This window comes from Daucus carota, chromosome 7 (assembly GCF_001625215.2).
Source record: "Daucus carota subsp. sativus chromosome 7, DH1 v3.0, whole genome shotgun sequence".
Taxonomy (NCBI): domain Eukaryota; kingdom Viridiplantae; phylum Streptophyta; class Magnoliopsida; order Apiales; family Apiaceae; genus Daucus; species Daucus carota.
In genome coordinates this window covers 40553358-40575387 of record NC_030387.2, presented here as the reverse complement: position 1 = coordinate 40575387, position 22030 = coordinate 40553358, and the positions used below count along the sequence as shown (strand labels likewise).

General features: G+C 34.2%; 4 protein-coding genes across 5 annotated transcripts; 3 read left to right on the top strand and 1 right to left on the bottom strand.

Moving 5' to 3' along the window:
• Nucleotides 1–907: 907 nt before the first annotated feature.
• LOC108193207 (protein CDI-like) lies at nucleotides 908–2436 on the top strand. The gene is made up of 3 exons (XM_017359771.2): nucleotides 908–1144; nucleotides 1248–1281; nucleotides 1416–2436. Exon 3 carries the CDS (start codon nucleotides 1479–1481, stop codon nucleotides 2220–2222), a length of 744 nt encoding a protein of 247 aa, XP_017215260.1. The 5' UTR covers nucleotides 908–1144; nucleotides 1248–1281; nucleotides 1416–1478; the 3' UTR covers nucleotides 2223–2436.
• Nucleotides 2437–3811: 1375 nt separating this feature from the next.
• Nucleotides 3812–5970, bottom strand: LOC108193206 (uncharacterized). Its single transcript, XM_017359770.2, has 3 exons — nucleotides 5152–5970; nucleotides 4908–5072; nucleotides 3812–4796 (listed from the first exon to the last, which is right to left on the bottom strand). The coding sequence occupies exons 1-3, from the start codon at nucleotides 5962–5964 to the stop codon at nucleotides 4494–4496; spliced, it is 1281 nt and encodes a 426-aa protein (XP_017215259.2). The 5' UTR covers nucleotides 5965–5970; the 3' UTR covers nucleotides 3812–4493.
• Nucleotides 5971–9108: 3138 nt separating this feature from the next.
• Nucleotides 9109–16153, top strand: LOC108194055 (cyclin-A2-4). Of its 2 annotated transcripts, none has more exons than XM_017360946.2 (12): nucleotides 9109–9274; nucleotides 10455–10793; nucleotides 11232–11487; nucleotides 11858–11991; nucleotides 12759–12851; nucleotides 13467–13600; nucleotides 14047–14122; nucleotides 14947–15023; nucleotides 15105–15138; nucleotides 15248–15397; nucleotides 15484–15618; nucleotides 15721–16153. In XM_017360946.2, the coding sequence occupies exons 2-12, from the start codon at nucleotides 10515–10517 to the stop codon at nucleotides 15772–15774; spliced, it is 1422 nt and encodes a 473-aa protein (XP_017216435.1). In that variant the 5' UTR covers nucleotides 9109–9274; nucleotides 10455–10514; the 3' UTR covers nucleotides 15775–16153. The 2 variants fall into 2 exon arrangements, with proteins under 2 accessions (XP_017216435.1, XP_017216434.1); XM_017360945.2 differs by having other exon boundaries at nucleotides 9134–9274; nucleotides 15714–15931.
• Nucleotides 16154–16661: 508 nt separating this feature from the next.
• LOC108193584 (D-glycerate 3-kinase, chloroplastic) lies at nucleotides 16662–20044 on the top strand. The gene is made up of 12 exons (XM_017360301.2): nucleotides 16662–16996; nucleotides 17691–18076; nucleotides 18224–18303; nucleotides 18412–18463; nucleotides 18543–18584; nucleotides 18690–18768; nucleotides 18855–18886; nucleotides 18968–19036; nucleotides 19187–19261; nucleotides 19367–19483; nucleotides 19588–19638; nucleotides 19720–20044. The coding sequence occupies exons 1-12, from the start codon at nucleotides 16762–16764 to the stop codon at nucleotides 19861–19863; spliced, it is 1362 nt and encodes a 453-aa protein (XP_017215790.1). The 5' UTR covers nucleotides 16662–16761; the 3' UTR covers nucleotides 19864–20044.
• Nucleotides 20045–22030: the final 1986 nt, after the last annotated feature.

The window sequence follows — 22030 nt, the reverse complement described above, 5'->3', positions numbered from 1 at the left end:
AAAATAAATAATTAAAAAAATTAATAAATTAGTTATATAAGTAATAAAATTAGTTTTGTTAAAAGTATAAGTATTTCGGAAATATACATCCTACCCTAGTTTCAAGAATTTTAACTTTGATTATAAACGAGCTATCTTAGTAGTAATATTCATTATATGTATGATAGATATTATTTTTTTGATGTTTAAATTACTGCTACTTTAGTTTTATAAACCTCCAAATTCATATGTTCATATAATCAAATTTAAATTTATTTTAATTAATGATTTGGTGTAATTTAATAAATTATAAGCATCCAACTAAAAATCTGTACTTCATTACATATTTCTCATGTACTGATTCTTTACTTTGACACTCATTTTGAGACTCTTATATATAATTTCATAATTATTTTTTAATTTATTCTTCTAAATAAAAATTTGACGTTTAAATTTTTATCTAAAAAATATTAAAATATTATTATAAAACTGTAGGGACAGAAGGAGTACTAATCATGACTTTCCATTTTTCGTAACAATACTTAGAACATAATGGGTGTTTGTTTACCACTCAAAAGCCTGATTTCTCGGTTCATAAGTTAGAAGCACTTATTCGTACCGTTTGTGTAATAAGTCGAGAAACACTTGTAAAAAACTGGGAATACTAACTTTTGTTTCAGGAATTCTACTTATTTCCCAAATAATTTAATCACTTATAAGTCCTAATTTGCTTCTAACTTCTACTCTACTTTTTTATTTTAAATAAAAAACACTTATTTTAAACTTATCCAAACGGCCCACAGTCTAAAACACTTATTTTAAACTTATCCAAACGGCCCATAGTCTAAAACCATGGTTTTTTTACCGAAAGAAAAAAACCAATGGTTTTTAATATCATATTCGTTTTTGCCAACAATATTTGCACAGTACACAGTTACACACAACTTTCAGAAAACAATGGGATCTTCAGCAGCTGTTTGAGCATTAGATAATAAATCTTACAGCCATTGCCTATATACGCGTTAAAGAATCACACAATCTCATATTCTTGTCGGTGGCCCAAAATATCACTGTATATAATCTCTCCTCTCCAACACAAAATCAAGAAACAAATCTGGACCCCATTTCTCTCCTCAAATCTAGATCTCCCTCGTTTCTCTCTGAGGTAATCATCTATTTATCTGCCTCACATTTTTTCTTTATATATAGCTTAAAGATCACATTTGTAATTCAAGAATTTCTCTTATTCGTCTCTGGGTTTTGTGCAGAATTGAATCTTTTTTACTACCCACATTCTACAAGGTAAAATCTTGAAACCCCAGATTGGAATTATGGCTGTTAGTAATGTTAATATGTGCTTTTATATGTAGCTTAAAGAGAGCATATTTATGTGTAATTTCAAGAATTTCTCTTATTTGTTTCTGGGTTTTGTGCAGAATTGAATCTTTTTGACTACCCACATTCTAAAAGGTGAAATCTTGAAACCCCAGATTGGAATTATGGCTGTTAGTAATGGTAATGGCGGTGATGCTAAGGCATTCAAGTTCTTTGTGGGTTATGATCCCCGTGAGGATCTTGCTTTTCAAGTTTGTAAATTTTCTATTAAGAAGAGGTCTTCGATTCCTGTTGAGGTTATTCCTATTAAGCAATGTGAATTGAGAGAAAAGGGTTTGTATACACGTGAAAGAGGGAAGCTTGAGAGTACTGAATTCTCATTTACCAGGTTTTTGACACCTTGTTTGGCTAATTATCAAGGTTGGGCTGTTTTTGTGGATTGCGATTTCTTGTATTTAGGGGATGTTAAGGAGTTATTTGATTTGATTGATGATAAGTATGCTGTAATGTGTGTTCAACATGATTATTCACCTAAGGAAACTACTAAGATGGATGGGGCTGTGCAAACTGTTTATCCGAGGAAGAATTGGTCTTCAATGGTTCTGTATAATTGTGGACATCCTAAGAATAAGGTTTTGACTCCTGAGATTGTGAACAAGGAGTCGGGTGCGTTTTTGCATAGGTTTCAGTGGCTTGAGGATCATGAGATTGGATCGGTTCCGTTTGTTTGGAATTTTCTTGTGGGGCATAACAAGGTTGTTGAGAATGATAAGAGTACTTATCCTAAGGCTATACATTATACACTTGGAGGGCCTTGGTTTGATGCTTATAAGGACTGCGAATTTGGGGATCTGTGGTTGAAGGAGGCAGAAGAGTATAAGAAGGCAGCAGAGAAGAATGCAGTCTAGGCATTGTTTGGGTCTATTTGATTCTATTTTTCCGCTCTTATTGGCTTAAAGGTAGCTTCATATATAACCTCAGATCTTTCCCATTGTTGGATGCTTGTCTGCATTTACCAGTTATATAGTTGATAGGGATGCAAATGCTTTGTAATTCTCAAAATATCTGATTGCCTATGTCTATATTGATTTGTAATATAATATATATTTGATTTTTCATTAATTCCAGTTGTTTGATTAATATCTAAGATAATATATTGTGGCTTCTTGCGATTTCTTTGTAGCATACAGTCTTTGATGTGTATCAGGTTTTGCTCGATTTGGGTTGAACTCTATGTCTGCAGGTTTTTCCAATAGTATGTTAATGCACCTATTCCTTCTAATATTTTTCACTTTCATTGATAATTTTGCTAGTCTCTATTGTATTATTTGTATCTATCCACAGTACCAGGCGATCTTATCTCAACTCTAAATTTATAGAACTGACTGGTTAGGGATGTCGAAATACCTACCAGTTCACCATCTCCTTAGATGCTATGTTACATGCTCAATTTGGATAAGATTTGTGCCTCTCTGCTTCGCTGTTCTGTTAGATGTTCAATTTGGATACGACCTTAGCTGCCCTGTTAGATGATCAAACTTGGATACAGTGCATGACTGCTTGACATCAAAACTTGCAAAATTTATGGTAAGCGGATAATGATAAGAACAACTTGAACATGATTTGTGCATTGCTGCTTGACATCAGTTTTCACAATTATTTTTTTTTAAAAAAAAGCTGACAGAGCACATCTTAATTTTGTTAGCTGTTAAAAAGAAAATGATAAGAACAACAGATCTCATATCTATATAATGTCTTACGTTCAAGCTTAGATCAGTAAGTATAGTGTTCAACATTATGGTTTTCTGCTGAGAGGAGCCTTACGAAAAGCTACTTGAACTCTGTAGGCGAGTTGTGCTTATCTTGCATTTTTATGTCAATTGAACGCAGTTCTATGATTCAAGGACCTCAAAATGGTTCCAAACCAGAGATATTTATCCAAATTAATATTGGAGTGTAATCGGTAAATTAGTGAATTTTTTTAAGAATAAATTAAGAAATTTTAATAAATTGGGAATTTTCTCCCTGAGCTAAAAAGAAATCTTTCTCGACAACACAGAAAATCAATGTGAACCTCATTATAAAATCGAACTTTGTATGAGTGGCACAATTTTAAGAGTGAAAAATGTGAACTATAAAATTACAATGAAGCCCGAGTTAAGAAAAAAAAACTCGAAGAAAAACTTCCAAAAAACTCTCGAGTCATCCCTAAAGATTAACCAGCAGATTCGAACTTCTCCCAAGCACATGATACAATTTTAATATTTTGAATTTTATTTAATATACATCGATTGGCCTATTTATTCTATTTATTTATTTTTTTGGTAAACAGGGGCCTATTTATTTCAATCTCGAGACTATTTCACTTGCCATATTTGTTTCATAAGTCTACTCTTACGTTTACCGTTCATAACAAGATTGTGGGTATTAAATCGTGTTTCACGAGTTGCGCTTCAAAACCGACATGAATTTTTGTTCAATCACAATGCTAACCGTGAGCACACCAGATTCGAATTTATTACACGGTTGAGGAAATGGGGAATTAAGAGTTAGATGTACTTGCCGCAACACTGATGTGAAATACAATGTGAGGTGGTTTATTACAAGGTTGATGAAACAGAAAGATAACTACTTCACTTATGGCTACATTGATCAACACAAGCTCCCTGTGCCTCTTTCACTAGCTGTTGAGCCTTTAAATCGACAACGCGTACTTCTTTCTTTGCATCTGCTTCAATCTGTTGCCCGAAAGTGAAGATCATGACGACAGAGAAAGCTCCAGTGAATCAAAAGATGGAGTATCAGGTCCAGAGACCTCAGCACCCTGAGCCGAAAAGTGGTGGCCTCTATGCTAGGTATGATCTCGTCTCATTTCGTCTGCAGGATGGTTTCGTGTTATTTGGAAATCAGTTTTGGGCTAATTTTCGCGCTTCTTTCATCAATGCAGCTTGTTTGCGATGTGCAGTTGCTGCTGTTGTTGTCGTTGCTGCTTCACGAGGACTTGTTGCTGCTGCTAAAGATATCTGAAGCTCATTTCAAACCTAGTGTCAAAATTCTCAATTTCAAGCAAAATAATTATGATCGGGTAACTCTGATTTATTGCTATTGATCAAAATGTGTAAAATACTTAAAGCTAATACAAGTTTTCTGGGGATAAATAGAATGAAAGACAATGAGTTTCACTTGCTCTCGAATCCAAGCAATAAAATTTGTGCCCCTGACGAACATTTAGGAAAACGTTGCAATTCTTGTTTAATCTTCAACCTTTCACCAGGATCAGTAACTTCCCCGCTGCAGTGTAGTGACATCACTTTAAGCGACGGAGCAGATGCAAGCAATAGCTTCACCAAGTGGAAGACATAGTTGGAAGCCGTGACACCCAATACATCGACCGTGTGAAGTTGGCATAGTGATGTGCCTTTCAAATCTACAGAGTCCAAATTGCTTGCTAAATCTGGTGGATTTGCCCTCTTATCATCGACCTACAAACAATAACAAATTAATGGAGAGGCTCATGTTAAAACTTAAAACTCAAGCCAGTTTACACTTTGTTATAATTACATTGCTTCGGACATGTATGTTTTGGTTCTCACCAGTATTGCCAAAAATCTTCGCAAGCTGGGGAAACATCTAATTAAGTAAATCGCATTTGAAATCTGACACAAATTATAGGATCCAAGCGGGCACAACCCCAACTCTTTCAAGTTGTCAAATTTTGTTGCTCTCCCATTTATCATAGTGAGTACAGGTCGGCAGACCTATAAATATATGTAGAACAATACATTAAGACATGATGAAAAACGGGTTGCAAAGACTTTGTAATTTTATCAATCTTACCTGGAGAGCGAAGCCGTTTGTACAGAAAGCATAGATTCTTGGCAGATTACCAATAAACTTGGTCATATTGAAGGGCTTCTTGGGTTTATAATTTGGGGAGTAACTGTATTTCAGAATCAAGATTTCAAGTAGTGAAGTGCATTCGAACCATCTCCAATCAAGTTGCTCACTCCCAGTGACACGCACATCTATAAGACGGTTTTCACTTGTGAATTGGCAGGCCAAGTGTTGAATTCCAGTACAGTGTTCTAAGACGAGTGACCTTAGTCGAGTCCCAAATGAAATGTCAGCTGTGAATTTGACATATCCTAGTCGAACCCGTACTAGATTAGCAAATCTTGTAGATTTATATGGGGAATTCAATATCCATGTATGGAGCTGCAAGCTGGTCAAGCCCACACAATCAAAGAAACACGAGGGGATCTCATAGGCTTTGTTTCGAAGGTTACAAAGCCCTAACCATCTTATCCTCGGATTAAAAATGTGGTCTTTCCACCGAGCCACAGGGCACTGATCAAGATTTGGAGGAATGTAGAACGAAATACTCTGTATTAGGCCAATTCGACTTAAAAAGATCATTTCAAGAGCTCTGACAATAACAGATTGGTGCGCGTCTTTGTCTTTATTACAAGTCAGCTGTGAGAAAAGTGACTTATCTAGACGTAGATGGAAGCTCATTCGCCAGAGCTGCCTCCATTCTCTTGACACGGCGCTAGTTCTTGCTCTATCGTAGACTGACAAACGAACTAGGATACAAAATATTAAGTCCAGGGGCAACTTCTTCATCATGTCTCTATCACCAAGTGGTGACATTTTAGGATGATTCCGAGCAGTTGCAGTTCACAGGCTTTGCTACAGAGATAACTCAACTGATATTACATAAGGAAAATATAACATTTTTCAGGAAAAACGGCTCAGACTACAAATAAATATAAAATATAATATATTATATTATATTATTTAGATTCTGTTCTTGGTTCCACACTTCTTGAGTGTGCAACAACCAAGAACCAAATCGGAAATTTTAAAAAATTTAAAATCGAACTCAACCCAACCAAACCCGAAATTATGGTTGGGTTTGGTTAGTTTCTCGATTCTGATCCTTGTCCTAAGACCATGTATGAGTTAATCCATAGTTCAAGAAGTCAAGATCAAGTAATATTCAGGATTATAAATTTTTGGCTTCAATTAAGGGTTTTAACAACTCGAACTTGGACCGGCTCTTATAAACAAGATGATAGTAATAATTATGTAATACAATCTTGTTTAAGAATTTATAGAAGCAGATGACTGTTATAAACATGACAATGATCATGTAAACAAACAATCTTGTTTAAGTATACGTAGATGCATGCATGTGCATATGTAATCATGAAAGACACGAAATCACACATTCTTGAAATAACAATGGTGAAATGAATCAAGGGTATCGACAATTACCTGGTGGTGGTGAGTTTGTTCAGCTCCGTGGCATCAACAGAATAAGTAGACTTGAAGATATTTTAAGCATATAAAAACATGTGATAAGCTCCAAGATGGTAATTATACGATTTTATGGAATTTTTTAAAGAAGGTAAAACTGATCATGTTCACCAGTGAGATTGCCCACATCTTTTCGATATACTTTAGTTTGATTTACCTATTTAAAAAAATTATCATAATTATTTTCATTTATGAAGATCGGTGATATTTGACTCGAATTTTAAAAAATTATCAGAATCTGGAGATATTCGATTAGGATATTAAATTATGTTTACAAAAAATTTATGATATTTAAATGCTTATGAAATGTTTTGGACTTGATAAAATGATTTATTTTGTGATATTGTGCAATATTTTTATGTTTTTTTAAATTTCTCTATGATTTATGAGATTTTGATACTCTACATTAACTCGGCGATATTTTATCTAATTAATATTTGTATAAAATCAAAATCAGATACAATCTACTAAAATTCATATATTTCATTAAAATATTAGTTGAGTTGTCTTCTTCTTCTCTCGATCCTTTTTGTGTAAAAAAACAAAAACACTTCTTAAAAGTTACAAATATTAATTTTTCTCTCATAACTTCTGTTTTTTTACGAAACACTCTTGCTTATAACTTCCGCTTCAGTTATTTACTTTAATCAACAAACACTTAATTTAAACTCACTAAAACGACCCTGTATGTTGTTTCCCCGCCTAATAAGCTTATACAATGATACTACCAATTCAGCTTAGGAGTTTTCTTATTTTTGATTGTTTACCGTTGATGAAGCAGCAAGAACTAGTGTTCGGCATCGATAGCGAATGAACATCAAGTTATATCTTGATAAATTCTGATTCGTAAGAAAGACAGAGACGCGTTCCAATCTGCTTTCTTAAGAGCTGATTTTTTGAGGTCGCATTGGCCTCAAACAGAGTTTTGTTCTTTACATTCCTCCGAAACTCGATCAATGCCCTGTGGCTCGGTGGAATGGACACTTATGAAGGCTCTCGTTTTTACTACTCCCTCCAAAATTAGATGAGCTCGTTGATTTCGGGCACGCACTTTAAAGTCCATTGATCCCATAGCTACATTAAAATTAAAAAAATGAATTTCGGAACTAGACGGTCAATGCACCTTAAGTTACGTGTCCAAAGTCAATGAGCTCATCTAATTTGAGATGGAGAGAGTCCAAAGTCAATGAGCTCATCTAATTTGAGATGGAGGGAGTACTCGATAGTTCTGAAAACAATGCCTATGAAATTCTTTGTTTGATTGTGGAAATTCATTGTTTGATTGTGAGTCTCACACTCATGTTTCTGATCGGGAGTGAACAAATTACCTGGCAATGTCTTAAATGCACTCCGCTACTGAAATATGGAATACATACTTTGCTCTCCAATCAAATTTATGGATTTTGAATTTTTTTAAAGAAAAATGTTAGAGACTCCAAAAAATTATTCTAAATAATTTTCTCAAATGATGTGTTGAAATCTGATTGGTTGCATTCACTCTCATAATAATAAGACCCGATCCCCTCCAGATTCATCGATCATCCAATCATAAAGATTTTTGGAATTTTTTTTGGTACATAACATTATCCTTTTTTTAATACTATGGCATGATAAATCTCCAAATGAAGAAATATCCACCTATACCCAGGCCCAGCTCAATTAAAAAAGAGAATTTGTGCTAAATTTAAATATGGATCTTTTTCATAAAAAAGGTATACATCACATAAATTTATTTTACTTTAAATTAATTTGAAACTTGAAGTAAGAAAACGTCTAATAAAACATACATCGTCTGAGTAGCGTATTTATATTTTTGTTAAATAAATTAATTTTAAATAAATTAATTTATTGTACACAAAAAATAAATAATAGTTATAATATATAATATGTGACAAGAATAAATACTATATATTAATTAAATTCACTAAAAATATTTAGCAAATCAATACAAAAGGCTCAAAAAATAATTTAAAAAATTATAAAACTTAAGAATATATAATATCAGTTTATATGTGATAATAATATTATTGATAATCGACTAATAATAAAAAAATATAAATAACTATTGCGTGAGCTCGTGGGTTTACCCGGTGCGCACCCGAAAGGTAGCTGCTGCGGGTTCCTACGTTAAAAAAATAAAATAAAAAAAATAACAACATACAATAGAAAATAGTAAATGTTAACTGCATATGTGCACATATATTATGGGCCTCAGAAATTTGAGACCAGTACTGACCGGCTTTTTACACATGTTAATCACGGCCCGGCCTATACCTATTATTTATACACCAAACGCCACTTTAGGAACTACGTATATCAAATAAAATCAACAAAAGGCATTTAAATTTAATAAAACTCCACTTAAAGTGTATTAAAAGGTTTAAAAATACAAGGAAATAACCAACGTAAGTCAAACAAACGAGCCATTAGGCCCATTCACCAAAGCTACTACCATACAAATATCACCACTATTTTATTCATTAGTAGTATTAAACTATTGCGTGTATTGTGTGTGTATTTTATCTGAATTTGAACTTTCCAGAGTCCCGCTCTTGAATAGTGTGATGTGGGCTTCTTCTCTCTCTCTATTTTGAATGTCTCAGATTGAGCTTTTCCTCTATTTCTTGGAGCTTAAATAGAGGTACTTAAATTTGGGCCTTAAAGATTCAATCTTTACACTTTTTTCTTCATTTGGGTGAATCTTTTTTGCAAGATCCAGGAGGGTTTGTGGTGTTTTGTTTAAAGTTTGAATTTATAGAAATCCTGGAATGAATTATGTGTTTTTGTTGGTTTTGTCATGTGGGGTTTCAAGATTTGTGTGTTTCTTGATAATGTGATGAGAAAGATGCCATTTTGTCGAAATTTGAGACCTGAATTATGTGTTTTGTTGGTTTTTTCATGTGGGGTTTTGGGATTTGTGTGTTTCTTGGTAATGAGATGAGAGAGATGCAATTTTAATGACATTGAAACTCGAATTATGTTAAAAAGATGGTATTTTTATGTGGGGTTTTGAGATATAGGTGTTTCTTGGTAATGTGATGGGAGAGATGGAATTTTAATGATATTTGAAACCTAAATTATGGGTAAAAGATGGTACTCTTATGCGGGGTTTTTGGATACGTGTGTTTCTTGATTATGTGAAGAAAGAAATACAAATTTGTTGTGAATTTTATGAATTGCCCAAAAAATTGTGCTAATATGTGGGCTTGATGTAATTAGAAATAGTAATTAAGAATCTAACCTGGATGGTTTGTTTTTACCAGTAGATGTTTCAAATTCTGAGTAGGAATTGAGTTTTCTTGATAATGTGATGAAATTTGTAATGTTTGAATGGACATTGTTACTAAACCAAAGGGTGGTTATCATTGGTTTTTATATCTTGATTTGTATATGAAATAATTTATCTATCCAGATTGATGAGTTGCCGTTTAAATAATTTGCACTTAAATGTCTTTTAGGTTTAAGATACCAGTGTACTGTTTGTCATTTTAGCTTGTTTGCACCACTTTTTTTTAAAATTCATTTATGATAGCAGGTTCTTCGTTATTTATGATGGGATTTAGTCATTAGTTTTGTAATTTGTACTAATTCGTGTTATCATCGGCTATTGTAAATGTTGTATAGATTTTAATCTTTACTTTTTTCATCATTGATCAATGCTCTTTTATGTGATTCCGATATTCGGGTAATAACCCAATTTTGTTGTTTCTTAAGTGGAGTCTCACCTAAGTTGGTGATTTCTTTTTTATTTGGGCTTCAAATTGTATGACTTTGATTGGTTTTTATATTTTCCATAGTGATCATGTTAAACATTATTGCAGGTAGCAAGGCTGATAACTCAAAGTAAGAAGCCTTCTTTGCTCTATCCATAAGCTTGAGAAATGAAGAACAAAAATATATTAGCTGCTGTTGTTAGAGATCCGACGGCTCGAGTGACAAGAGCTCAAGCTGCTGCCTCTCAATCATCTGAAGGAATGAATAATTTGGATGCATCAAAGCAGCACCTCCAGAAGCGGAATAACTCAAAAAGAGTAGCTTTGGATGAAAAGAATAGTTGTGCTCCTACTAATCAGCATAAAAGGAGGGCAGTGCTCAAGGACGTGACTAACATATGCTGTGATAATTCATACAGAAACTGCGTAAATGCAACTAAACTTACGGTATTAGATTCTTCATCCTATTTTTGTACCTATTGTTCATATATGAGAAGTGAAACTGTACCCCATTTTTTTGTTTTGTTTTTTTGCCTTGTATAGATCTTTCTTATGTAATTGCTTAAAAAGGGTATAGACAGTAGAGTTGGTTCAAATTTTCCCTTGATGTATCAGCTGCTCTCTTATCATACAACATGGATTGTTATGTTGAGTAAAGTTGAGTCTGGATACTATTCTTATTTGAGTGGTTTCATATGATAAAGAATTCTTGATGGTATCTCCTGCTTAATATTTCTGTACTTGGCCCTAAATTTTGATGGAAGTCATTTAGCAAAAGAAAAAACAGTTTTATGGAAGTGAAATATCCCTTCATCACTTACTCTTGTACTATTCTTTTAATTTGCTAGATTATGTTTCTTACTTTGTTTTTCTTCATTTTGTCAGAATAAAAATGCGAACCTGGTTAAAAACTCATCAGTGGATGTTTGCAAGATAGCACCACCTGTTGCAGTGAACATCCAGCAAACTTCAAAAAGCAAAATTGTTCGAGAAGCGGCATCATCGAAAGCAGAAACTGATTCCGCAGAAGGTTTATGTTTGTTGGAAGAGAATGCACATACTGAGCAGATTGCTGTTGATGATTCTTTCAATGAAATACCTTTGCATGACAGGCCAGAGGTTGAAGTGCATAAAAAGAAAGGTTAGTTTTGCTACATAATACTCTTTACAAACATTTATAATTTGTATAATATACAGTGCTAAAGCTTTCTTTCCTTAAAATCTTAAATGTCTTGAGCATTGTATATTAGTTATTGATTATTCCTTGGTCCAGCTTTTCTTGACAGTCATAGAGGTCAAACTAAAGTATGTTTCCAGTAGTAAGATTACTCTGTCATTATACATCAGCATAATTAATTATATCTTAGCCTAGCTGCTTTTGCAATATCATAAACTACACCAACTGTCACCGTCTCACTGTGGGGTGAAATATTCTGGCTTCTCGTTATTTAGAGTTTATGATACTTTAAATTGCACGCTGTTTATATGGATATCTTTTTTGGTGGATGCAGAAGAAAATCGAAGTCTTGTGCGGTTGTCAAGCTGTTTAAAGGCAAAATTAATAGATATCGATTCTAATCATAGTGATCCTCAGTTGTGCAGTCATTATGCTCCAGACATCTATAACAATTTACGAGTTGCTGAGGTATGTGTTTGAATTCTGTTACATCCTCTCTCTCTCTCTCTCTCTCTCTCTCTCTCTCTCTCTCTCTCTCATATCTATTAGTATAAGTTTTATTCTTTTAGCTCCCTGATCCTAATCTCAACCAAATCTGTAAAATGATCAATAACTTCACATTTCCATATTCTTGAGTGAAGGCTACGACTCTGTGATATTTGCTTCTATTGTACTTAATATACAGTTAAATGCCCATTTGGCATGGATTGTCGCATTCATGATTTATGTCACCCTATAATGATTGGCAATGAGCAAATAGTGAGGTTACTGATTATTCTTCCATGTGCCATGTTTGCGCACTAATGATTCGAAACCCAATTATACAACAGTTGACCAAGTGGCCCGACTCTCTCTGTTTGCTTCCCTAGTAAATACATTATACATGCCCGTCTTTGGATTCTCTGTTTTTACTTGGTCATTGATGTTACACTTATTAGATGTAATAGTAAATACATTATACATGCCCGTATAGTATTCTCTGTAGTAGTAATTGAAATTATTAGATGTAACTTCTGGTAAAATAGGGGGTCAAATAGGGGCAACTTTAAAGATAGTGAGGTATGATGTTTCATTTTGCACAAAAGCTGTAGTCTTGTGATCTTGTGTGATCATAATACAGATATGTATGCTGGCTCGGTATTCTTGTAACTCATTTATTCTCTGAGTTGGTCATTGCAATTCTCTCACTTCCCTCTCACCATTCTCAACTGGTGGTTAAATTTGTCCTTTTGCAGCTCATGCGAAGGCCAGATTCCAGATCTATGGAAATTGTCCAACAAGATGTCACCAAGGGTATGCGAGGAATTCTGGTTGATTGGCTTGTGGAGGTTTGTAAGGCTGTTAACTATATATGCGTATAAGTGGTCAATATTAATCATTGTTTAATTCAGAAACAAGTTGCTAAAACAATCAAGTCGTACTTAGTATAATGTATCTCATCACGCTAGGCGCAACCTGTTGAATTCAGCACTTCTACTTTTTATCTCTCACAATAAAAGTTTTATACCTTACCAAGTTTGTGCCAGATAGATTTGCAGTAGTATCTTCAAAATCTTTAAATTATAGTATATGCATGGAAAATTTATTTCTGTGTGTGCTAATTCTCTGCTATGACGTTTTATATGTCTTAGATGCATCTTGTAAGAACAAAATGCCAAACTGTTGGAATTTTGATTTCATTTTTTATCCTACCAAGAGACCACCGTCTTTGTCATTGTATTTTCTCTAAATGTCGACTTACCAAAGTTCTGCCGCCATAGCTCTTCAGTTCTTTGATTCTTACTTTACAAAAGTTATCATATTATAAGCCGTTCAGCAGTTTGTACCAAAACATACTGAGTGCTCTAGTTCCACTGTTCTACTCACTCATGTGCATCTGACTGAATTGTGGACATAACATTTCTTCAGAAAAGTATTCTCATGATTATACATTTTGATTTTAGGTGTCTGAGGAGTATCAGTTGGTGCCAGACACACTTTATCTCACAGTGCATCTCATTGATTTGTTTCTTTCTGAATACTACATTGAAAGGAAAACACTTCAACTGTTGGGCATAGCTTGCATGTTAATTGCTTCGTAAGCTCTCTTACTTGAACACCCATACTTAGTTATCTCTTAACCGCATGTGTCATAATAATCAAGATATATTGTAAATATGTTATTTGGCAAGGATAAAATTACAATTCCATTTTCTTGTTGCATTTAAAAACAATATAATTTTTCTGTGAATAATATAATTATTGCTCTTGCAAGACAAGAACAGAAAACTACTTTTCTACAAGATCTCCTGATGTCTTGGCAGTTGGGCACAAAACTTTCTAAATTGTTATGCACGCTCACTGCCAGCAATTAATACACCATTAATAAAATTAAGATACAACATTAGGCTTTGATTTATTGTTATAGCTATGTGGTACTAATACACGTCTTTGTAACTTTGTTTTCCTCCCCCTCTCCCCCTCCTCTTCTCTTATTCACTCACCACGCGGCCACCATATTCATTTCCTTTCTGTGGTTTTCAGGAAATATGAAGAAATTCTTGCACCACGTGTTGAGGAATTTTGCTTCATCACTGACAATACTTACACCAAAGCAGAGGTTTGTGATCTGAATTAGCTACCTTGTTCTGGGTGTAATAACTTTTGTCATATGTAGTTCACGTTAATCTTGGTCTTTTGCAACTGATAAAATAATATAAATCTTTGTCTACAAGTTGATGTGCTGGTTTTATGAAAACTGTTTCTTTGTAAGTGCACCTAGTGATCTATTCCTATCGATAATTTATCTGCCTCGTACAGATTAGATCAATTTGAATATTTGAGGTGTGTATGTGATTAGCAAGTGACAAAATAATTAACTACATACATATGTTTGGAAACATATGCAGCTGTTCGGTTATAATTTGCACTTGTGTAAACTTGGTAATGCTTTGGTACTAGCATTTTGTCCCCAAGACAGTGGGATTCTGTAATGGTAATTGTTGAACTTGTGTGTTAATAACAAAGACATTTCTAAAGTCTACAGCATGTTTTGTCATGCTTTATAGATTTAAAGGTATAACGAGATAATGCCATTATCTTGTCCAATGCCCTACAGTAGGGAGTGGCGGAGTGCTGAGGCTTCAAACGTTTATCTACTTTCAGGCGTCCAATTAAGAACTTACAGCACATGGAGCCTTGCATTACTGTTCTAATAAAAACTGGACCTGATATTCCTATGTAATGTAATGCTTAATATATATGACGTAAAATAATCTTGAAGTTTCTGATATAATTTTCTTTTCTGTATTTGCATTTTATATTAACTACTGAAATTGCAGTCACTAGATGCATTTTTAGTTTTTTTTTTTTTTTTTTACTTTCTCGTTTTATCACATCTAGAGAAGATAACAGTTGCAGTAGCTGATGACCAAGCTTTTGCAGGTCCTTACAATGGAGAGCAAAGTTTTAAATGACTTGAGGTTTCAAATCTCTGCACCTACTGCAAAAACTTTTCTACGGTATTAATGAGTCATTTCCAATTACATCTGGTTTTACAAAATTCTAGTACATTATCTAATCAAGAATTTTTATGTCCACAGGAGATATTTGAGAGCAGCACAAGCTTCTTACAAGGTAATGTAAATAGGTTAGGTTTCCAAGACGGAGGCTCACTCGCTGACTTCTGTTGGTGACTGCTTTTAAACAATGAATTGATGAGTAACTTGGAACTCTTATTCTGCAGAGCCCAAGTCTGGAGTTGGAGTTCTTGTGCAATTATCTTGCGGAACTGACATTGATTGATAATGGCTTCCTGAATTTCATCCCGTCAATAGTCGCAGCATCCGCTGTATTTCTCGCTAAATGGACTTTAGACCAGTCAAGCCACCCTTGGGTATGCTCTTGAACATTCTGTTTCTTATAACTTGCTTTGTCTTTTTTTGTGTTCGGGATTACAACTTGAACTTGTAAACCCTGCAGAATCCAACAATGGAACATTACACTCGTTACATGGCATCAGATCTCAAACCCACGGTTCTTCAGTTGCAAAGTTTGCAATTAAACACCAGTAATTGCCCTCTCAATGCTATACGTACCAAATATCGACAAGACAAGGTAAATATCTATGTATGAACAATAGATTCTACTGTCAGTATCGTGCACTGGTTAATTCTTTCTGACAACATTGTTTCTTAATTACTTTTTTCGAGATACCAGTTCAAATCTGTTGCGGGTTTATCTTCTCCAAAACTGCCAGAGACCCTATTCTAACAAAGTAAAATGGAGTGCTAACAGATGCACATATCTTACTGTACTGTGCAAGAATGCTATTTAACTGTCTATGGATTTCTGCGTTTCCTCCCCGTCCTCGAGTTAAGGATTGTAACTAAAAAGTGCTAAGCTATATAATCTTTTGTATGCTGCTGCATTTTTCTGTTGGTTTCTCCTTTTGCTCAGTTGATTCATCAATGTTCATAAACTCTGGTGGTTTTGTTCTCACAAACCTTTCTCTTTTGTGATGCTGTAACCATCATAAATTGGTTGATCCCAGCAAAGCCTATTATAATTAACTGTAACTTGGCATCTTAGCTTTCATCTCAAATGTGGAGCTGAACAATTTGAGTATTTGCAAAATTATCTTTTTCATTTATATGTGATTTGAGTATATGGTAACGATTTATGTCCATGATCTGAAATTCTGGATTCGGTTCTCGCTCGGCTTAAAATTTATGGAGAGAGAAAAATATCATTTAGCACATTTGTATGTAGTATCATATGGAAAACACCATAAATTTTATCATATGTTCAGTATTCTAAAAATTTCTGATTAGTTTTATTAAAATTCATCAATTTATTGATCATGTCGACTTGATAAAAATTTCTGATATATCCAAAAAATTTTGATAATTTTTTTGTAAATTCTGACTCAGCAGCAGGTCAACCGAATTCTGATTCGTGACTTTTACGATAGAACATGAATTCTCAAAAGATATTAATATTAAAATTTCATCACATGTTACTTATGCACATACTGTATATACAAAATTTTCCAAAAAAAAGTACATTAAATATTCATGGCCTATAAAACACAAGGGCAAAACAGTAAATTCACAAGAGCAAATATTGTCTCGTAATCTGAGCCAACCCAAGTCGATAGTGGGATAGAACATAACTAAAATACTGCCAGAGAAAGACAGAGGAGAGAGATATATAGAGTAGGAGAGACTCTCTCCGAGAGAGATAGAGAGAGAGAGAGAGATGACGATGGCAATGTTGAATTTCTCAACTCAGTCGATGAAGCCAAGCTTTACAACAAATCTTGATGATAAATTATTTTATCATCATTATTTTAATAACAACACTTATAGGAATACCATTAATTATAATACATTTCATCATCACCATTTCTCAGTTTCAGTCTCTAAATCACCAAGATTTCGCAGCAGCAAATCTTCGATCATCTCTCAGCTGCAAACCCATCTCTCGAAATCAGGTATCTTCTCAAAGATCTCTTCTTTTTCTTGATTTTATCTATATCTGTATTAATATTATTTGTTTTTTTTTTGAGCTTAGCATGTGATAGTTTATTCTCGTAAAAAAAGAAGTTGTGATTGGATGAACAAAAATTGTTGTGTTTTGTTAATCTAGAAAATTAGTGAAGGTGGTTCTTGTTTGATTTTGTAACAAGTGAAACAAGGTGTGGTGATTATGTTTGTTGATATAATTGATATGTTATTGAATTATGATATTGTTGTATATAAGTATTGTTAATGTGGGATATATGTTGTAACTTGCAAGACCTCTTTGAATTGTGGAACTTTTCCGGGCCTGGCGTTATTGAGTTTGTGTTACACTACATACGCAACAATTTTTAGAGGCGAAAACCCAAATGTGTTAAAAGCTGATAGAAAAACCGAATGTGTTAAAAGCAAATAGAATGGTGCTTTATATTAGATACATGTCCTCGGAACAGGAGAAATTGTAAAGCAACAACAGGGATTTAGTTTCTTAGTGTAGTATGAGTATGATGGTTTACTAATTTTCAGATAATCTAAATCTTTGTCAGCGGATAGGAGTTAAAATAAAACAGACTTTATGATTGCTCCACTTTGGAAAATGTCGATGCTCCTTGCCTATATATACGATTGAGCAATTTCCCTTTCTCTGAATCATTTACTTCCATGCAGGCTGTGGATGTTCATGGATTCAGGACAAGTCTATAGCTGATGATACTGATGCCAAAATGGGAAGCAGACAGGGTCCAATAAATTCTGCTTTCGCAACATCACCTGCGCAAGTTTCTTCAGTGAAGGATCTGTTTGAGTTTATATGCTCAGGCCCCCTAATAGAAAAATTGGGTCTAACACCAGATATGGTTGCCGAGTCTATTGATAAGTGGCTAGAGTATGGCTCACGCATATCCAAACTGTTTAAACTCAATGAACTATCGCTCACAACACCTCAAAAAGCAAGAATTTTCCACTACTATATACCAGTCTTCTTGTGGTGTGAACAGCAAATTTCTGATCATAGGTCCAAATATAAAGATGGCGATGATATCCCTCCTATAGTGGTATGCTCATGTCTGTTAAGTCCTTTTCGTCATCGTTTTGAATTTGGTGGTTGCACTATATCACTTTCATCGACTTGGTGCATATACAATATTCACAATTTTACTGATCCAATGGCATATACTGATACCCGGCGTTCTTGCTGACAGATTGGATTTAGTGCACCCCAAGGTTGTGGGAAAACTACACTTGTTTATGCACTTGAATACCTTTTTAAAGTCACAAAGAGGTAGAGATTGCAGTATGCTTGATGTTTATTTGTATAAGCAATATTGGTGTTCGTCTCAATTGAACTTGAGAAAAGAAGTTTATATTTGCTGACGAATATTGATTACAGGAAGGCTGCAACCATATCGATAGATGATTTCTACTTGACAGCTAAAAATCAGGTAATATTTGTGGATCATATGATTCTTAATGTATTCATCTAAAGTTCAGACAATGTATGCTAATGCTAATGGGTGTCAGGCTAAGCTAAGAGAGAGCAATCCAGAGAATTCACTTTTAGAGGTAGTGCACTAGTGGTGAACATCTGCTTCTTACAAAAAATATTAATCTAACAGAGTAGGTAGCTCTTGTGAAAAATATTTTATTATGGACTTCCTGTTTGCCCAGTTTCGTGGAAATGCTGGGAGTCATGATCTTTCATTTTCGATCGAAACATTGACAGCTCTGACAAAACTGAGTAAAGAAGGTGGTAGCTTTCCCATTCTGTTTCCTGCGCATCAATAATTATAGACAAATTTAAAGTTGAATATAAGATTGCTTAAATTTGTTCAGGTATGAAGATGAAACTACCACGGTATGATAAGGTATGATCAAATATAATTTACATTATCTTGATTGTGAGTTCCTTTGCTCATCATATGAGTTTGAAAACACTCTCTATGCAGTCGGCATACAATGGCAGGGGTGACAGAGCTGATCCATCAACATGGCCGGAAGTTGAAGGGCCTCTAACTGTATGTGAAATTTTCAATAGTTAATACAAATCTAGTTGTAGGGTGTAACTTTTTGTGCTTTGTTTAATATATCTATTGAATACTTGGTTCCATTTAGCTTTTTGATGCAGAAAAACTAGTTCTTATAGTTCCTTATTTTGGACTGGCTAGGTAATTTTGTATGAGGGTTGGATGCTTGGTTTTAAACCTCAGCCTGTTGAAGTTGTTAAAGCTGTTGATCCACAGGTTAGAGATCATCAAGCCAGTTTCGTGGAACTTTTTTATCGATATCAATATGTTGGTCTTTGATATAGGTAGCCTATCGAGGTTAACATGAACCTTAATTTGCAGCTGGAAACAGTTAACAAGTACTTGGAGCTATATTTTGACGCATGGTACAAGTTCATAAATTCATGGATAGTTATTAAGATTACAGACCCAAGTTGTGTGTACCAGTGGCGTTTGCAGGTTCTCTTTTAATCATGAATTCATCTTTTTTCATCTTTTGTCATCTCTTTCAACAATTTTGTTGCTTTAGATACTCAGTTAGTAAACACTCGAGAGATATGCAGGCTGAGATTGCTATGAGGGATGATGGAAAGCCTGGAATGACCGATGAAGAGGTGCATTTTGTTACTCTTACAATGATGGAGATAAGATCTTTTTGACATTGCTTGATAAAATTTAAACGGCTTTATTTTCAGGTTATGGATTTTGTTTCCCGGTACTTGCCAGCATACAAGGCCTATCTCCCTTCGCTTTACGAAGAAGGTCCAAGTGGGTCAGACCCAGATCATTTACTTGTTATTGAAATCGATGAAGGTCGGAATCCCATTCTTGCAGGTTAGGCGATGAGATAGTTCAGATAGAAGGTTAATAAATCATGTTTTCTTTTTGTATGTGCTGTACAATGAGCTTCATACTAAAATTGCTTAACGGTACATATGCACTCTTAGATAGGTTGATTTGTAGATAAATTTTTTACGTAACCTGCAATTATTTATTCTGAAAAATATTTTTACTCATGCATTTTTGTTGTACTTTGCAACAATTATCCAAACGTTACTAACGTATGTTATCAGTTATCGATACCGAGTAATAGATAGTTAAGAACTTAAGATGGACATAAGATAAATTGCAAGTTTCAGTTCTCACCAGTTTTACCCCAAACCTCTGCAAGTTCAGCAAACATCTGATTATGTAAATTGCATCTAAAATCTGGCACAAATTATAGGATCCGAGCTGGCTCAGCAATAACTCTTTTAAGATCCCAGCTTTTGTCACGAGCCCACTTTTCATAGCGAGACCTGGTCTGCAAACTTATATGTAAACAATACCTTAAGACGTCTTAAATTGAAAAATGCCTTGTATGGACTTCGTGAGTTCATGTTATCTGGAGAGTGAATTGTGAAACCACTTGTGTAGAAACCATGGATGCTAGGCAGATTGCCAAGAAACCTGGTTATATTTAGGGGTTTCCTGTCGTTATTAGCTGAGTAGGAAGTCTATTCCAGAACCAAGGATTTCAGTAGCAGATTGCATACAAACCATCGCCAATCAATCTGTTCGCTCCCAGTGAGCAACACGAGTGTGAGACTGGTACCATCTGTGAATTGGCGAGCTAAGTGTTGAATCCCAGTACAGTGTTCTAGTTTCAGATATCTTAATCTAGTCCCGCATGAAATGTTACCTCTGAATGAGCTATATCTTAACTGAACCAATACCAGATTAGTAAAGCCTGTAAATTTACGGGGCGCATTCAATATCCATGTCTAGAGCTGCAAGCTGAGCAAGTCCACACAATCAAACAAACTCGAGGAGATTTCATAGGCATTGTTTTCAGAATCATCGAGTTGTAAAAATCTTAGCCCCTTGTTCAAGAAGTGTTCATTCCACCGAGCCAGAGGGCATTGATCAAGTTTCGGAGGAATATAAAGAACAAACTCTGTACGAGGCCGATGCGACCTGAAATAATCATTTCAAGAGCCCTTGAGAAAGCAGATTGGTGCGCGTCTTTGCCTTTGTGACGAGTCAGTTGTGAGAAGAATAACTTATCAAAATATAGCTTGGTGTTCATTCGCCATGGATGCTTCCAATCTTTGACAGAACACTAGTTCTTGCTGCATCCGGAACTGACAAACGATCGAAAATACAATGTATTATCAAGTCCAGGGGTAAGTTGCTGATCCTGTCTATATCATCAAGCCGCGACATTTTGAACCTTATTGTTCTAAAAAGATCTTTTTATTCTCTACAACTTTCGTTTTTTAAGTTTTTCCGAAAAATATCGTTGAGGTCAGGAAATTTAAATAAAAGTCTGATTTTAATTAAATATAATAAAAATTTTCAAAATGCCCCTGAAAAAGTTAACGGTAACGGCAGAAATTAACGGAAAGGGTGTTAAATGTTGCGCGGTTAAAAGTCTGGGGCTGCAAATTGTATTTTCCAAAACTATTAGGTGCAATGTGCAATAAGCTGAAACCAAAGGAGTACTAATTGCAATTGATTCTAAAAAAAAATAAAAAATACATGCATGTTGGATGCAAATTTAGCACCAAGTATGCATTTATGAACATTTTGGTGTCAAATTACAACACTGACACTTTTTTTGAGAATATAATTTTATTTGAATATATAAAATTGTAAAATATATATTTATATAGTGTATTTTTATGAATCTAAAATGGAATATCCGTATCTAAAACTACAAATTTATACCTATACTTATATAAGAAAATTGCATATATTATCTGAATATTTGATATTTGTATTTATATATTAATAAAATTAGTTTCATGTAAACACATAGCGCTTAAGACGGTAATGTTATTATCACCGTTCTTTTTTAATTATCCATGTCACAAGAGTTTTTTGAGTTGTGCACTTTATAGAAAATACACATATTAAGAGTATCAAATTAAAAAATTATTTTTATACTTGTTCATTTTTGTTTGAAAAATGAAAATAATTCAATAATGAAAAGCCATACGCCATCTACAGATATAATCGAAATTG

Coding starts and splice junctions, on each gene's coding strand:
- LOC108194055 (XM_017360945.2), top strand. CDS start 10,515: ATGAAGAACAAAAATATATTAGCTGCTGTTGTTAGAGATCCGACGGCT. Junction 10,794..11,231: donor TAAATGCAACTAAACTTACG/GTATTAGATTCT, acceptor TCATTTTGTCAG/AATAAAAATGCGAACCTGGT. Junction 11,992..12,758: donor ACAATTTACGAGTTGCTGAG/GTATGTGTTTGA, acceptor GTCCTTTTGCAG/CTCATGCGAAGGCCAGATTC.
- LOC108193584 (XM_017360301.2), top strand. CDS start 16,762: ATGACGATGGCAATGTTGAATTTCTCAACTCAGTCGATGAAGCCAAGC. Junction 18,464..18,542: donor ACTTGACAGCTAAAAATCAG/GTAATATTTGTG, acceptor AATGGGTGTCAG/GCTAAGCTAAGAGAGAGCAA. Junction 18,887..18,967: donor AACTACCACGGTATGATAAG/GTATGATCAAAT, acceptor CTCTCTATGCAG/TCGGCATACAATGGCAGGGG.
- LOC108193207 (XM_017359771.2), top strand. CDS start 1,479: ATGGCTGTTAGTAATGGTAATGGCGGTGATGCTAAGGCATTCAAGTTC.
- LOC108193206 (XM_017359770.2), bottom strand. CDS start 5,964: ATGTCACCACTTGGTGATAGAGACATGATGAAGAAGTTGCCCCTGGAC. Junction 5,073..5,151: donor CAAACGGCTTCGCTCTCCAG/GTAAGATTGATA, acceptor ATATATTTATAG/GTCTGCCGACCTGTACTCAC. Junction 4,797..4,907: donor GAAGATTTTTGGCAATACTG/GTGAGAACCAAA, acceptor TATTGTTTGTAG/GTCGATGATAAGAGGGCAAA.